Source organism: Eucyclogobius newberryi, unplaced genomic scaffold (assembly GCF_026437365.1).
Source record: "Eucyclogobius newberryi isolate DKJ021-1_F unplaced genomic scaffold, fEucNew1.0.hap1 SCAF_5, whole genome shotgun sequence".
Lineage (NCBI taxonomy): Eukaryota > Metazoa > Chordata > Actinopteri > Gobiiformes > Gobiidae > Eucyclogobius > Eucyclogobius newberryi.
This window is the reverse complement of record NW_027316167.1, coordinates 33,536,593-33,553,460: the sequence shown is the minus strand read 5'-3', so window position 1 is coordinate 33,553,460 and position 16,868 is coordinate 33,536,593. Positions and strand designations below refer to the sequence as shown.

The window sequence follows — 16,868 nt, the reverse complement described above, 5'->3', positions numbered from 1 at the left end:
GCAGTGCTACAGCAGTGCTACAGGAGTGCAACAGGAGTGCTACAGCAGTGCTACAGGAGTGCTACAGGAGTGCTACAGCAGTGCTACAGGAGCGCTACAGGAGCGCAACAGGAGTGCAACAGCAGTGCTACAGCAGTGCTACAGCAGTGCTACAGGAGTGCTACAGCAGTGCTACAGGAGCGCAACAGCAGTGCAACAGCAGTGCTACAGCAGTGCTACAGGAGTGCAACAGGAGTGCTACAGCAGTGCTACAGGAGTGCTACAGCAGTGCTACAGGAGTGCAACAGGAGTGCTACAGCAGTGCTACAGGAGCGCTACAGGAGTGCAACAGGAGTGCAAAAGCAGTGCAACAGCAGTGCTACAGCAGTGCTACAGGAGTGCAACAGCAGTGCAACAGCAGTGCAACAGCAGTGCTACAGCAGTGCTACAGCAGTGCTACAGGAGTGCAACAGCAGTGCTACAGCAGTGCAACAGCAGTGCTACAGGAGTGCTACAGGAGTGCTACAGCAGTGCTACAGCAGTACTACAGCAGTACTACAGGAGTGCAACAGCAGTGCTACAGCAGTGCTACAGCAGTGCTACAGGAGTGCTACAGGAGTGCAACAGCAGTGCTACAGGAGTGCTACAGCAGTGCTACAGGAGTGCTACAGCAGTGCTACAGGAGTGCTACAGAAGTGCTACAGGAGTGCAACAGCAGTGCTACAGTAGTGCTACAGCAGTGCTACAGGAGTGCTACAGCAGTACTACAGGAGTGCAACAGCAGTGCTACAGGAGTGCTACAGGAGTGCTACAGGAGTGCTACAGGAGTGCAACAGCAGTTCTACAGGAGTGCTACAGGAGTGCTACAGGAGTGCAACAGGAGTGCTACAGGAGTGCAACAGCAGTGCTACAGCAGTGCTACAGGAGTGCTACAGGAGTGCAACAGCAGTTCTACAGGAGTGCAACAGCAGTGCTACAGCAGTGCTACAGGAGTGCTACAGGAGTGCAAACAGGAGTGCAACAGCAGTGCAACAGCAGTGCTACAGCAGTGCTACAGGAGTGCTACAGCAGTGCTACAGGAGTGCAACAGGAGTGCTACAGCAGTGCTACAGGAGTGCTACAGCAGTGCTACCGGAGTGCAACAGGAGTGCAACAGGAGTGCTACAGCAGTGCTACAGGAGCGCTACAGGAGTGCAACAGGAGTGCAACAGCAGTGCAACAGCAGTGCTACAGCAGTGCTACAGGAGTGCAACAGCAGTGCTACAGGAGTGCAACAGCAGTGCTACAGGAGTGCTACAGGAGTGCTACAGCAGTGCTACAGCAGTGCTACAGCAGTACTACAGCAGTACTACAGGAGTGCAACAGCAGTGCTACAGGAGTTCTACAGCAGTGCTACAGGAGTGCAACAGCAGTGCTACAGGAGTGCTACAGGAGTGCTACAGGAGTGCTACAGGAGTGCTACAGCAGTGCTACAGCAGTGCTACAGCAGTGCTAAGGGAGTGCTACAGAAGTGCTACAGCAGTGCTACAGGAGTGCAACAGCAGTGCTACAGTAGTGCTACAGCAGTGCTACAGGAGTGCTACAGGAGTGCAACAGCAGTGCTACAGGAGTGCTACAGGAGTGCTACAGCAGTGCTACAGGAGTGCAACAGCAGTGCAACAGCAGTGCTACAGCAGTGCTACAGGAGTGCAACAGGAGTGCTACAGCAGTGCTACAGGAGTGCTACAGCAGTGCTACAGGAGTGCAACAGGAGTGCTACAGCAGTGCTACAGGAGCGCTACAGGAGTACAACAGCAGTGCTACAGCAGTGCTACAGGAGTGCAACAGGAGTGCTACAACAGTGCTACAGGAGTGCTACAGGAGTGCAACAGGAGTGCTACAGCAGTGCTACAGGAGTGCTACAGGAGTGCTACAGCAGTGCTACAGGAGCGCTACAGGAGCGCAACAGGAGTGCAACAGCAGTGCTACAGCAGTGCTACAGCAGTGCTACAGCAGTGCTACAGGAGTGCTACAGCAGTGCTACAGGAGCGCAACAGCAGTGCAACAGCAGTGCTACAGCAGTGCTACAGGAGTGCAACAGGAGTGCAACAGCAGTGCTACAGGAGTGCAACAGGAGTGCTACAGCAGTGCTACAGGAGTGCTACAGGAGTGCTACAGCAGTGCTACAGGAGCGCTACAGGAGCGCAACAGGAGTGCAACAGCAGTGCTACAGCAGTGCTACAGCAGTGCTACAGGAGTGCTACAGCAGTGCTACAGGAGCGCAACAGCAGTGCAACAGCAGTGCTACAGCAGTGCTACAGGAGTGCAACAGGAGTGCTACAGCAGTGCTACAGGAGTGCTACAGCAGTGCTACAGGAGTGCAACAGGAGTGCTACAGCAGTGCTACAGGAGCGCTACAGGAGTGCAACAGGAGTGCAAAAGCAGTGCAACAGCAGTGCTACAGCAGTGCTACAGGAGTGCAACAGCAGTGCAACAGCAGTGCAACAGCAGTGCTACAGCAGTGCTACAGCAGTGCTACAGGAGTGCAACAGCAGTGCTACAGCAGTGCAACAGCAGTGCTACAGGAGTGCTACAGGAGTGCTACAGCAGTGCTACAGCAGTACTACAGCAGTACTACAGGAGTGCAACAGCAGTGCTACAGCAGTGCTACAGCAGTGCTACAGGAGTGCTACAGGAGTGCAACAGCAGTGCTACAGGAGTGCTACAGCAGTGCTACAGGAGTGCTACAGCAGTGCTACAGGAGTGCTACAGAAGTGCTACAGGAGTGCAACAGCAGTGCTACAGTAGTGCTACAGCAGTGCTACAGGAGTGCTACAGCAGTACTACAGGAGTGCAACAGCAGTGCTACAGGAGTGCTACAGGAGTGCTACAGGAGTGCTACAGGAGTGCAACAGCAGTTCTACAGGAGTGCTACAGGAGTGCTACAGGAGTGCAACAGGATTGCAACAGCAGTGCAACAGCAGTCCTACAGCAGTGCTACAGGAGTGCAACAGGAGTGCTACAGCAGTGCTACAGGAGTGCTACAGGAGTGCAACAGGAGTGCAACAGGAGTGCAACAGGAGCGCTACAGGAGTGCAACAGGAGTGCAACAGCAGTGCAACAGCAGTGCTACAGCAGTGCTACAGCAGTGCTACAGGAGTGCTACAGCAGTGCTACAGGAGCGCTACAGGAGCGCAACAGGAGTGCAACAGCAGTGCTACAGCAGTGCTACAGCAGTGCTACAGGAGTGCTACAGCAGTGCTACAGGAGTGCTTCAGGAGTGCTACAGCAGTGCTACAGGAGTGCTACAGCAGTGCTACAGGAGTGCTACAGGAGTGCTACAGCAGTGCTACAGGAGTGCTACAGCAGTGCTACAGGAGTGCTACAGCAGTGCTACAGGAGTACAACAGGAGTGCTACAGGAGTGCTACAGGATTGCTACAGCAGTGCTACAGGAGTGCTACAGGAGTGCAACAGGAGTGCTACAGCAGTGCTACAGCAGTGCTACAGGAGTGCTACAGGAGTGCTACAGGAGTGCTACAGCAGTGCTACAGCAGTGCTACAGGAGTGCTACAGCAGTACTACAGGAGTGCTACAGCAGTACTACAGGAGTGCAACAGGAGTGCAACAGGAGTGCAACAGCAGTGCTACAGGAGTGCAACAGCAGTGCTACAGGAGTGCAACAGCAGTGCTACAGGAGTGCTACAGCAGTGCTACAGGAGTGCTACAGGAGTGCTACAGCAGTGCTACAGGAGTGCTACAGCAGTGCTACAGGAGTGCAACAGCAGTGCTACAGGAGTGCTACAGCAGTGCTACAGGAGTGCAACAGCAGTGCTACAGGAGTGCTACAGCAGTGCTACAGGAGTGCAACAGCAGTGCTACAGGAGTGCTACAGGAGTGCTACAGCAGTGCCACAGGAGTGCTACAGGAGTGCTACAGCAGTGCTACAGGAGGGCTACAGCAGTGCTACAGGAGTGCAACAGCAGTGCTACAGGAGTGCTACAGCAGTGCTACAGCAGTGCTACAGGAGTGCTACAGCAGTACTACAGGAGTGCAACAGCAGTGCTACAGGAGTGCTAACTGAGTGCAACAGCAGTGCTACAGCAGTGCTACAGGAGTGCTACAGTAGTGCTACAGGAGTGCTACAGGAGTGCTACAGCACTGCTACAGGAGTGCTACAGCAGTGCTACAGGAGTGCAACAGCAGTGCAACAGGAGTGCTACAGGAGTGCTACAGGAGTGCTACAGCAGTGCTACATTAGTGCTACAGGAGTGCTACAGCAGTACTACAGCAGTGCAACAGGAGTGCAACAGCAGTGCTACAGCAGTGCTACAGGAGTGCTACAGCAGTGCTACAGGAGTGCAACAGCAGTGCTACAGGAGTGCTACAGGAGTGCTACAGCAGTGCTACAGGAGTGCTACAGGAGTGCTACAGCAGTGCTACAGGAGTGCTACAGCAGTGCTACAGGAGTGCAACAGCAGTGCTACAGGAGTGCTACAGCAGTGCTACAGGAGTGCAACAGCAGTGCTACAGGAGTGCTACAGCAGTGCTACAGGAGTGCAACAGCAGTGCTACAGGAGTGCTACAGGAGTGCTACAGCAGTGCCACAGGAGTGCTACAGGAGTGCTACAGGAGTGCTACAGCAGTGCTACAGGAGGGCTACAGCAGTGCTACAGGAGTGCAACAGCAGTGCTACAGGAGTGCTACAGCAGTGCTACAGCAGTGCTACAGGAGTGCTACAGCAGTACTACAGGAGTGCAACAGCAGTGCTACAGGAGTGCTAACTGAGTGCAACAGCAGTGCTACAGCAGTGCTACAGGAGTGCTACAGCAGTGCTACAGGAGTGCTACAGGAGTGCTACAGCACTGCTACAGGAGTGCTACAGCAGTGCTACAGGAGTGCAACAGCAGTGCAACAGGAGTGCTACAGGAGTGCTACAGGAGTGCTACAGCAGTGCTACATTAGTGCTACAGGAGTGCTACAGCAGTACTACAGCAGTGCAACAGGAGTGCAACAGCAGTGCTACAGCAGTGCTACAGGAGTGCTACAGCAGTGCTACAGGAGTGCAACAGCAGTGCTACAGGAGTGCTACAGGAGTGCTACAGCAGTGCTACAGGAGTGCTACAGGAGTGCTACAGCAGTGCTACAGGAGTGCTACAGCAGTGCTACAGGAGTGCAACAGCAGTGCTACAGGAGTGCTATAGCAGTGCTACAGGAGTGCAACAGCAGTGCAACAGCAGTGCTACAGCAGTGCTACAGGAGTGCAACAGGAGTGCTACAGCAGTGCTACAGGAGTGCTACAGCAGTGCTACAGGAGTGCAACAGGAGTGCTACAGCAGTGCTACAGGAGCGCTACAGGAGTACAACAGCAGTGCTACAGCAGTGCTACAGGAGTGCAACAGGAGTGCTACAACAGTGCTACAGGAGTGCTACAGGAGTGCAACAGGAGTGCTACAGCAGTGCTACAGGAGTGCTACAGCAGTGCTACAGGAGCGCTACAGGAGCGCAACAGGAGTGCAACAGCAGTGCTACAGCAGTGCTACAGCAGTGCTACAGCAGTGCTACAGGAGTGCTACAGCAGTGCTACAGGAGCGCAACAGCAGTGCAACAGCAGTGCTACAGCAGTGCTACAGGAGTGCAACAGGAGTGCAACAGCAGTGCAACAGCAGTGCTACAGCAGTGCTACAGGAGTGCAACAGGAGTGCTACAGCAGTGCTACAGGAGTGCTACAGGAGTGCTACAGCAGTGCTACAGGAGCGCTACAGGAGCGCAACAGGAGTGCAACAGCAGTGCTACAGCAGTGCTACAGCAGTGCTACAGGAGTGCTACAGCAGTGCTACAGGAGCGCAACAGAAGTGCAACAGCAGTGCTACAGCAGTGCTACAGGAGTGCAACAGGAGTGCTACAGCAGTGCTACAGGAGTGCTACAGCAGTGCTACAGGAGTGCAACAGGAGTGCTACAGCAGTGCTACAGGAGCGCTACAGGAGTGCAACAGGAGTGCAAAAGCAGTGCAACAGCAGTGCTACAGCAGTGCTACAGGAGTGCAACAGCAGTGCAACAGCAGTGCAACAGCAGTGCTACAGCAGTGCTACAGCAGTGCTACAGGAGTGCAACAGCAGTGCTACAGGAGTGCAACAGCAGTGCTACAGGAGTGCTACAGGAGTGCTACAGCAGTGCTACAGCAGTACTACAGCAGTACTACAGGAGTGCAACAGCAGTGCTACAGCAGTGCTACAGCAGTGCTACAGGAGTGCTACAGGAGTGCAACAGCAGTGCTACAGGAGTGCTACAGCAGTGCTACAGGAGTGCTACAGCAGTGCTACAGGAGTGCTACAGAAGTGCTACAGCAGTGCTACAGGAGTGCAACAGCAGTGCTACAGTAGTGCTACAGCAGTGCTACAGGAGTGCTACAGCAGTACTACAGGAGTGCAACAGCAGTGCTACAGGAGTGCTACAGGAGTGCTACAGGAGTGCTACAGGAGTGCAACAGCAGTTCTACAGGAGTGCTACAGGAGTGCTACAGGAGTGCAACAGGATTGCAACAGCAGTGCAACAGCAGTCCTACAGCAGTGCTACAGGAGTGCAACAGGAGTGCTACAGCAGTGCTACAGGAGTGCTACAGGAGTGCAACAGGAGTGCAACAGGAGTGCAACAGGAGCGCTACAGGAGTGCAACAGGAGTGCAACAGCAGTGCAACAGCAGTGCTACAGCAGTGCTACAGCAGTGCTACAGGAGTGCTACAGGAGTGCTACAGCAGTGCTACAGGAGCGCTACAGGAGCGCAACAGGAGTGCAACAGCAGTGCTACAGCAGTGCTACAGCAGTGCTACAGGAGTGCTACAGCAGTGCTACAGGAGTGCTTCAGGAGTGCTACAGCAGTGCTACAGCAGTGCTACAGGAGTGCTACAGCAGTGCTACAGGAGTGCTACAGGAGTGCTACAGCAGTGCTACAGGAGTGCTACAACAGTGCTACAGGAGTGCAACAGGAGTGCTACAGCAGTGCTACAGGAGTGCTACAGCAGTGCTACAGGAGTACAACAGGAGTGCTACAGGAGTGCTACAGGATTGCTACAGCAGTGCTACAGGAGTGCTACAGGAGTGCAACAGGAGTGCTACAGCAGTGCTACAGGAGTGCTACAGCAGTGCTACAGGAGTGCTACAGGAGTGCTACAGGAGTGCTACAGCAGTGCTACAGCAGTGCTACAGGAGTGCTACAGCAAAACTACAGGAGTGCTACAGCAGTACTACAGGAGTGCAACAGGAGTGCAACAGCAGTGCTACAGGAGTGCAACAGCAGTGCTACAGGAGTGCAACAGCAGTGCTACAGGAGTGCTACAGGAGTGCTACAGCAGTGCTACAGGAGTGCTACAGGAGTGCTACAGCAGTGCTACAGGAGTGCTACAGCAGTGCTACAGGAGTGCAACAGCAGTGCTACAGGAGTGCTACAGCAGTGCTACAGGAGTGCAACAGCAGTGCTACAGGAGTGCTACAGCAGTGCTACAGGAGTGCAACAGCAGTGCTACAGGAGTGCTACAGGAGTGCTACAGCAGTGCCACAGGAGTGCTACAGGAGTGCTACAGGAGTGCTACAGCAGTGCTACAGGAGGGCTACAGCAGTGCTACAGGAGTGCAACAGCAGTGCTACAGGAGTGCTACAGCAGTGCTACAGCAGTGCTACAGGAGTGCTACAGCAGTACTACAGGAGTGCAACAGCAGTGCTACAGGAGTGCTAACTGAGTGCAACAGCAGTGCTACAGCAGTGCTACAGGAGTGCTACAGTAGTGCTACAGGAGTGCTACAGGAGTGCTACAGCACTGCTACAGGAGTGCTACAGCAGTGCTACAGGAGTGCAACAGCAGTGCAACAGGAGTGCTACAGGAGTGCTACAGGAGTGCTACAGCAGTGCTACATTAGTGCTACAGGAGTGCTACAGCAGTACTACAGCAGTGCAACAGGAGTGCAACAGCAGTGCTACAGCAGTGCTACAGGAGTGCTACAGCAGTGCTACAGGAGTGCAACAGCAGTGCTACAGGAGTGCTACAGGAGTGCTACAGCAGTGCTACAGGAGTGCTACAGCAGTGCTACAGGAGTGCTACAGCAGTGCTACAGGAGTGCAACAGCAGTGCTACAGGAGTGCTACAGCAGTGCTACAGGAGTGCAACAGCAGTGCTACAGGAGTGCTACAGCAGTGCTACAGGAGTGCAACAGCAGTGCTACAGGAGTGCTACAGGAGTGCTACAGCAGTGCCACAGGAGTGCTACAGGAGTGCTACAGGAGTGCTACAGGAGTGCTACAGCAGTGCTACAGGAGGGCTACAGCAGTGCTACAGGAGTGCAACAGCAGTGCTACAGGAGTGCTACAGCAGTGCTACAGCAGTGCTACAGGAGTGCTACAGCAGTACTACAGGAGTGCAACAGCAGTGCTACAGGAGTGCTAACTGAGTGCAACAGCAGTGCTACAGCAGTGCTACAGGAGTGCTACAGCAGTGCTACAGGAGTGCTACAGGAGTGCTACAGGAGTGCTACAGCAGTGCTACAGGAGTGCAACAGCAGTGCAACAGGAGTGCTACAGGAGTGCTACAGGAGTGCTACAGCAGTGCTACATTAGTGCTACAGGAGTGCTACAGCAGTACTACAGCAGTGCAACAGGAGTGCAACAGCAGTGCTACAGCAGTGCTACAGGAGTGCTACAGCAGTGCTACAGGAGTGCAACAGCAGTGCTACAGGAGTGCTACAGCAGTGCTACAGGAGTGCTACAGGAGTGCTACAGCAGTGCTACAGGAGTGCTACAGCAGTGCTACAGGAGTGCAACAGCAGTGCTACAGGAGTGCTATAGCAGTGCTACAGGAGTGCAACAGCAGTGCTACAGGAGTGCTACAGCAGTGCTACAGGAGTGCAACAGCAGTGCTACAGGAGTGCTACAGGAGTGCTACAGCAGTGCCACAGGAGTGCTACAGGAGTGCTACAGGAGTGCTACAGGAGTGCTACAGCAGTGCTACAGCAGTGCTACAGGAGGGCTACAGCAGTGCTACAGGAGTGCAACAGCAGTGCTACAGGAGTGCTACAGCAGTGCTACAGCAGTGCTACAGGAGTGCTACAGCAGTACTACAGGAGTGCAACAGCAGTGCTACAGGAGTGCTAACTGAGTGCAACAGCAGTGCTACAGCAGTGCTACAGGAGTGCTACAGCAGTGCTACAGGAGTGCTACAGGAGTGCTACAGCACTGCTACAGGAGTGCTACAGCAGTGCTACAGGAGTGCAACAGCAGTGCAACAGGAGTGCTACAGGAGTGCTACAGGAGTGCTACAGCAGTGCTACATTAGTGCTACAGGAGTGCTACAGCAGTACTACAGCAGTGCAACAGGAGTGCAACAGCAGTGCTACAGCAGTGCTACAGGAGTGCTACAGCAGTGCTACAGGAGTGCAACAGCAGTGCTACAGGAGTGCTACAGGAGTGCTACAGCAGTGCTACAGGAGTGCTACAGGAGTGCTACAGCAGTGCTACAGGAGTGCTACAGCAGTGCTACAGGAGTGCAACAGCAGTGCTACAGGAGTGCTACAGCAGTGCTACAGGAGTGCAACAGCAGTGCTACAGGAGTGCTACAGCAGTGCTACAGGAGTGCAACAGCAGTGCTACAGGAGTGCTACAGGAGTGCTACAGCAGTGCCACAGGAGTGCTACAGGAGTGCTACAGGAGTGCTACAGGAGTGCTACAGCAGTGCTACAGGAGGGCTACAGCAGTGCTACAGGAGTGCAACAGCAGTGCTACAGGAGTGCTACAGCAGTGCTACAGCAGTGCTACAGGAGTGCTACAGCTGTACTACAGGAGTGCAACAGCAGTGCTACAGGAGTGCTAACTGAGTGCAACAGCAGTGCTACAGCAGTGCTACAGGAGTGCTACAGTAGTGCTACAGGAGTGCTACAGGAGTGCTACAGCACTGCTACAGGAGTGCTACAGCAGTGCTACAGGAGTGCAACAGCAGTGCAACAGGAGTGCTACAGGAGTGCTACAGGAGTGCTACAGCAGTGCTACATTAGTGCTACAGGAGTGCTACAGCAGTACTACAGCAGTGCAACAGGAGTGCAACAGCAGTGCTACAGCAGTGCTACAGGAGTGCTACAGCAGTGCTACAGGAGTGCAACAGCAGTGCTACAGGAGTGCTACAGGAGTGCTACAGCAGTGCTACAGGAGTGCTACAGGAGTGCTACAGCAGTGCTACAGGAGTGCTACAGCAGTGCTACAGGAGTGCAACAGCAGTGCTACAGGAGTGCTACAGCAGTGCTACAGGAGTGCAACAGCAGTGCTACAGGAGTGCTACAGCAGTGCTACAGGAGTGCTACAGGAGTGCTACAGCAGTGCCACAGGAGTGCTACAGGAGTGCTACAGGAGTGCTACAGCAGTGCTACAGGAGGGCTACAGCAGTGCTACAGGAGTGCAACAGCAGTGCTACAGGAGTGCTACAGCAGTGCTACAGCAGTGCTACAGGAGTGCTACAGCAGTACTACAGGAGTGCAACAGCAGTGCTACAGGAGTGCTAACTGAGTGCAACAGCAGTGCTACAGCAGTGCTACAGGAGTGCTACAGCAGTGCTACAGGAGTGCAACAGCAGTGCTACAGGAGTGCTACAGGAGTGCTACAGCAGTGCTACAGGAGTGCAACAGTAGTGCTACAGGAGTGCTACAGGAGTGCTACAGCAGTGCTACAGCAGTGCTACAGGAGTGCTACAGGAGTGCTACAGGAGTGCTACAGGAGTGCTACAGCAGTGCTACAGGAGTGCTACAGGAGTGCTACAGCAGTGCTACAGGAGTGCTACAGGAGTGCAACAGGAGTGCTACAGGAGTGCTACAGCAGTGCTACAGGAGTGCAACAGCAGTGCAACAGGAGTGCTACAGGAGTGCTACAGCAGTGCTACATTAGTGCTACAGGAGTGCTACAGCAGTACTACAGGAGTGCAACAGGAGTGCAACAGCAGTGCTACAGCAGTGCTACAGGAGTGCTACAGCAGTGCTACAGGAGTGCAACAGCAGTGCTACAGGAGTGCTACAGGAGTGCTACAGGAGTGCTACAGGAGTGCTACAGCAGTGCTACAGCAGTGCTACAGGAGTGTTACAGCAGTGCTACAGGAGTGCAACAGCAGTGCTACAGGAGTGCTACAGCAGTGCTACAGGAGTGCAACAGCAGTGCTACAGGAGTGCTACAGCAGTGCTACAGGAGTGCAACAGCACTGCTACAGGAGTGCTACAGGAGTGCTACAGCAGTGCCACAGGAGTGCTACAGGATTGCTACAGGAGTGCTACAGGAGTGCTACAGCAGTGCTACAGGAGTGCTACAGCAGTGCTACAGGAGTGCAACAGCAGTGCTACAGGAGTGCTACAGCAGTGCTACAGCAGTGCTACAGGAGTGCTACAGCAGTACTACAGGAGTGCAACAGCAGTGCTACAGGAGTGCAACAGCAGTGCTACAGGAGTGCTACAGGAGTGCTACAGGAGTGCTACAGCAGTGCTACAGCAGTGCTACAGCAGTGCTACAGCATTGCTACAGGAGTGCTACAGGAGTGCAACAGGAGTGCTACAGCAGTGCTACAGGAGTGCTACAGGAGTGCTACAGGAGTGCTACAGGAGTGCTACAGGAGTGCTACAGCAGTGCTACAGGAGTGCAACAGCACTGCTACAGGAGTGCTACAGGAGTGCTACAGCAGTGCCACAGGAGTGCTACAGGATTGCTACAGGAGTGCTACAGGAGTGCTACAGCAGTGCTACAGGAGTGCTACAGCAGTGCTACAGGAGTGCAACAGCAGTGCTACAGGAGTGCTACAGCAGTGCTACAGCAGTGCTACAGGAGTGCTACAGCAGTACTACAGGAGTGCAACAGCAGTGCTACAGGAGTGCTAACTGAGTGCAACAGCAGTGCTACAGCAGTGCTACAGGAGTGCTACAGCAGTGCTACAGCAGTGCTACAGGAGTGCTACAGCAGTGCTACAGGAGTGCAACAGCAGTGCTACAGGAGTGCTACAGGAGTGCTACAGGAGTGCTACAGCAGTGCTACAGGAGTGCAACAGTAGTGCTACAGGAGTGCTACAGGAGTGCTACAGCAGTGCTACAGCAGTGCTACAGGAGTGCTACAGGAGTGCTACAGGAGTGCAACAGGAGTGCTACAGGAGTGCTACAGCAGTGCTACATGAGTGCTACAGGAGTGCTACAGCAGTGCAACAGGAGTGCTACAGGAGTGCTACAGGAGTGCAACAGGAGTGCTACAGGAGTGCTACAGGAGTGCTACAGGAGCGATTCTAATCTGATTTAAAGTGTTGTTTCAGCTGCGTAAAATAATGACACTTAAATGAAGATATCGTCTTTGCAGTGATTTAAACTCAGACACGCCTCAGTCAGTTTGTTTTTTAATAATCAAACACAATATTAACATTTTAAAATAAAATGAAGAACACATTTGAGTTTACAAAAAAGCAACAACACAACATCAGACTCTCTCTCTCTTTCTCCCTCTCTCCTCACCTTCTCTCCCCTCTCTCTCTTTTGATCGCTGCTCTCTCTCCAGTCTCTCTAACTTAATGCCTCTCTCTCTCTCTCTCTCTCTCTCTCTTTCTCCCTCTCTCCTCACCTTCTCTCCCCTCTCTCTCTTTTGATCGCTGCTCTCTCTCCTGTCTCTCTAACTTAATGCCTCTCCCTCTCTCTCCCACTCTTTCTCTATCTCTCTTTCTGAGTCCTTATTGGCCCCTCCTCTCTTGTTTCTCTCTCTCTCTTTCCTCACGCCTGACTCTCTTTCTCTCTCCCCTCTCTCTCTCATGCTCTCCTCCTCTCTCTCTCTTTCTTTCTCTCTCTGAGTCATTATCGGCCCTGCTTCTCTCTTGTTTCTCTCTCTCTCTTTCCTCACGCCTGACTCTCTTTCTCTCTCCCCTCTCTCTCTTATGCTCTCCTCCTCTCTCTCTCTTTCTTTCTCTCTCTGAGTCATTATCGGCCCTGCTTCTCTCTTGTTTCTCTCTCTCTCTTTCCTCACGCCTGACTCTCTTTCTCTCTCCCCTCTCTCTCTTATGCTCTCCTCCTCTCTCTCTCTTTCTTTCTCTCTCTGAGTCATTATCGGCCCTGCTTCTCTCTTGTTTCTCTCTCTTTCCTCACGCCTGACTCTCTCTCATGCTCTCCCACTCTTTCTCTCTCTCTGAGTCATAATCCCCCCCTCTCTTGTTTCTCTCTCTCTCTTTCTTCAAGCCTGACTTGACGCCTCTCTCCCTCTCTCGCTCTCCAGGGTCACATGAGGCGTGGGACCAATGGCGTGCCTCGGGGGGCGGAGCTCGGGGCCGTGGGGCATCTACAGGCCGAGATGCTTCACATGGAGCTGATCGACGGAGGAGCCGTGGACTGCTGCTCCGACGCCATCAAAGCCAAGGCCTCGTCCTCGTCTTCCTCCTCCTCCGGTCTCCCCGTCGCCAAGGAGACCGCCGCGCCCAGCGTCACCATGGACACGTACCGACCCAAAAGACCCACCACACTCAACCTGTTTCCCGTTGTCCCGCGCACACAGGTAAACGTGACGCTTTAATCTCACAATGTGTGACTTTTTACTACCTTGACCTTGTGCGTATAAATACTTTTTGTATTTTATATTGTTATTATTTTGTTTCCATAGAATCAGTGTTGGAAGAAGTGCACAATTTTGTAAAAGTGCAGATACAGGAGCAGAAAAAGGGAAATACTTAAAACTAAAAGTGGCACAAACCAAAAGTCAACTTAAGTAAAAGTATTGAAGTACATGGTTTGAAGTACTTGTTAAAAAATGTACTTGAAGAGTAAAAGGTATTTCACTCTGTTAAAGCGTTAAATGTGGTGATTTTGATCAAATTGCGCTGATCTTTGGCCGACAGTCACCGCCAACGTGCTGAAAATACTACAGTAAAGTACAGATACCTGTTACTTTCCACTTCTGCATAGACTTTACTAGGGCTGTGCAATTAATCAAATTTCAATCTGAAAACCCAGATTGAGCCTTTTCTCTCTTTTGAATTGAGACGTCCACAGCCAATTCAAGGTTAAAAGTCTCTCTCTTGTTTATGTTCAGGAAATTCATATTTAAAGCAATTTTTATGTGTTAGCGAACAGATTTGTATTCGCTCTGCACTGAAGCTGGAGGGAACCACTGTTTTAAACAAAGTGAATCAAAAAACTGTAGGATTTCACTGTCTAAATATAAAATCGGGATGTTTCTTCAACATTTTTTATATCTTGACACCCCTAAGAACACGTCATAGTTTAGATAAGGTACATTTTCTTTGTCCAACAGGTTAAAATGCAGTGTTTTAACAGCAGCAGTAAGGACAAGAGCAAGTGCAACTATTCATTTGTTGCTCTTTTGTTAAGTTTAATGCCCGATTGGTGAATAAAACAGTTTAGCCTGTTACATCTTTTGTGTTTTGAGGTCCACGTTTAGCTTTGCTGCTGATGGTGAAGTGAAAACGCCCTCGTGCCGGTTAAAGCTGTGCTCAGCAGTGGTGTTTTGTCACGTAAATCCACTTGTTTTTTGAGCACGGCCTGAACCACAGAGAGAGGGTTTGAGCCCCATTATCACTGCAGCTCTGTCGTATATGCTGTATATTACTGCAGAAAATATCACAACAAACGATATTACTCAAACTCCTTTTTGCCACGAGCGATGTCACAATATAATATTTAAGCGTAACGATTATTGTGAGAAAAAAACATCACAATTTAATGATTATTCACGATTACTGAGACTGTGACCAAACAACAGTGAAATCTTTAAAGTCTATTATGTTACTGTTCCTCAAGATTGTGACGGGTTTTACAAAATTAAACTTTTTGTTAAGTTAAATATCACAAAAATGGCCAGATAAAAGCTGTTATTTACATTTAGGTTTACTTTTTGGACGAACAAAAAATACTTAATTTTGCTTCTACAATCATCATGATTATTATTTTTTGGTTCTTGCCATTATATTGTACCCAGAATAAGCTCGATGATTGATTAACCTAATAATCCTGACATCCGTATAAGCCGCTAGTGATGTTAGATGATTTTTCTGAGAATAAACAGCGATTTTACGATGATATCACAGCCAAAACGTCAATCAAGACCTACATTTTCTTTCCTCCTTGTTTTTTAACACTTTATCTACTGCTCATCAACACGTGACTCGCTTTATGACATCAAACTTTCCAAACGATCAATTTGACATAAACAGCAATATAAAAAAGAGCATTTTACATTTAACTTTTTTGAGAAAAAGCCTGAGCAGAAAGGACTGCATTTTGCGCCTAAAATCATCAATTTTTTACCTATTATTTACCTAAAAAAAAGACTAAATTAGTTTGGAAATTATCACTTTTCTTTAAATTTGATTGAAAAAAATTATTGTTTGTGCAAAAACATCACGATTATATATTTCTATTGTCTTTATTGTGACCTAAATAATCACTATTATCGATTAACCGAATAATCTTGACATCCATTTATGCCACTGCCACATAACAAAGAACAATGAACGAGCAACTCTTTTGTAAGTATTGACGTATCTGTGTAAAAAAAAAAAAAAAAATGTGTTTATTTGAAAGAATTGTAAGTTGTAAATGTTTGCTTGAAATTAGCTGTTTTTATATAAAATTGTGATTTGCAAGGACGCTCTGTTCAGATAAGGCAGGGATACAGATCAACCTTCCTTCCAAATCAAGCAAACAAAAGGAGATTAAAGACACAAACAAACAAACAAACAAACGCAGTATGTACAAATGAATTAACCTCTTTCAACATAAGAGACAAAGACAAAAAACAGACCAATGACAAGAGACAAAAACAGGACAGACAATAGTTTTAAAGCAGGATGACGCCAGTAAAACCTTTCCTGAGAACTGTATCGTAAAGAAAACGTGAGCTGCCATAAATAACTGACACAAGAAAACACAAAGAGTCGATAATGAGTCCCTGGAGTTACTTATTCGACTCTCTTCAGCTCAAATCTCACCGTTGCACAAAACATAAGGAACATGTACTCTTCAAATGCAAAGAATCAGTGCAAACGATAACTATTGTATCAGCTTTCGTAGACTGAACGGGATATCGGTGCGTTTCCCTAAATATCGGCATCAGTCCGATATTGAAATGTTAGAAAATGTTTGGCACTGGTATTTTCTTTCTTTTTTTGTACAGTGTAATGAGTAAAATGTAAATATAAGAGCATTTAAGCTGTCGTTTTACAGCCCAGATTATTGCATTTTGTTAGTATTTTCTGCAAATTTGGAAAGTTTTTTTAAATTTACTATAACTTTACGATACTTTTGTGAATTTTGCTATGGATTTTCAACTCTTACTGTTGCAGAATTGTATTGGATATTGGGATCGGCTCAAAAATATATATGTTTGACCATTCTAAGTACTGATACTACTATACAAACACGAATGCTAATTATCATGTTAGTCGATCGGCATCAATTTCAGACTTGTTTGGAGCATTTATTCACAGAAGACTGATCCATTTGTGGTGGTTCAGTTTGAATTTATACATTTAATATGGTAAAAAGCTGTAATAATTTAAGTTATGTATGTTTATTCAGACATAACTTTAGAGTAGACGAGTATCGGAATCAAAAATCATCCCAAAAATAACTCAGGATCGGTATTTTTTGTTCTCGTTTTGGACAAACGAGGATCAAATTCTGAATTTTCTGTTTGAAGATTTCATTAAAAAACTGTCCGTCCTCCTCATTTCCTCTGCCTCCTTCTGAAATGTTTACATCAAATTCTTGAACCTTTTGATTAAATCTGGTTTAAGAGCAAAAACACGCGCTAAACGGATGACGTCGGAGCGGATCCATCTGAGTCCGTCTCTGGATGTTTTCCCTGTTTGAACAAAAGGCAGTTTGTCTGTTTCCCGTTGGCGCTCGTCTCGGCC

The 16,868-nt window shown here is 49.9% G+C and overlaps 1 protein-coding gene across 1 annotated transcript in view; it reads left to right on the top strand.

Annotated features, from left to right (window-relative positions):
* mapk8ip1b (mitogen-activated protein kinase 8 interacting protein 1b) overlaps positions 1–16,868 on the top strand; it is an 89,020-nt gene that overhangs the window by 45,988 nt on the left and 26,164 nt on the right. The window contains exon 3 of the mRNA XM_072465257.1: positions 13,214–13,489. Coding sequence (XP_072321358.1) covers positions 13,214–13,489 — 276 coding nt within the window. The remainder of the gene's footprint in view (positions 1–13,213; positions 13,490–16,868) is intronic.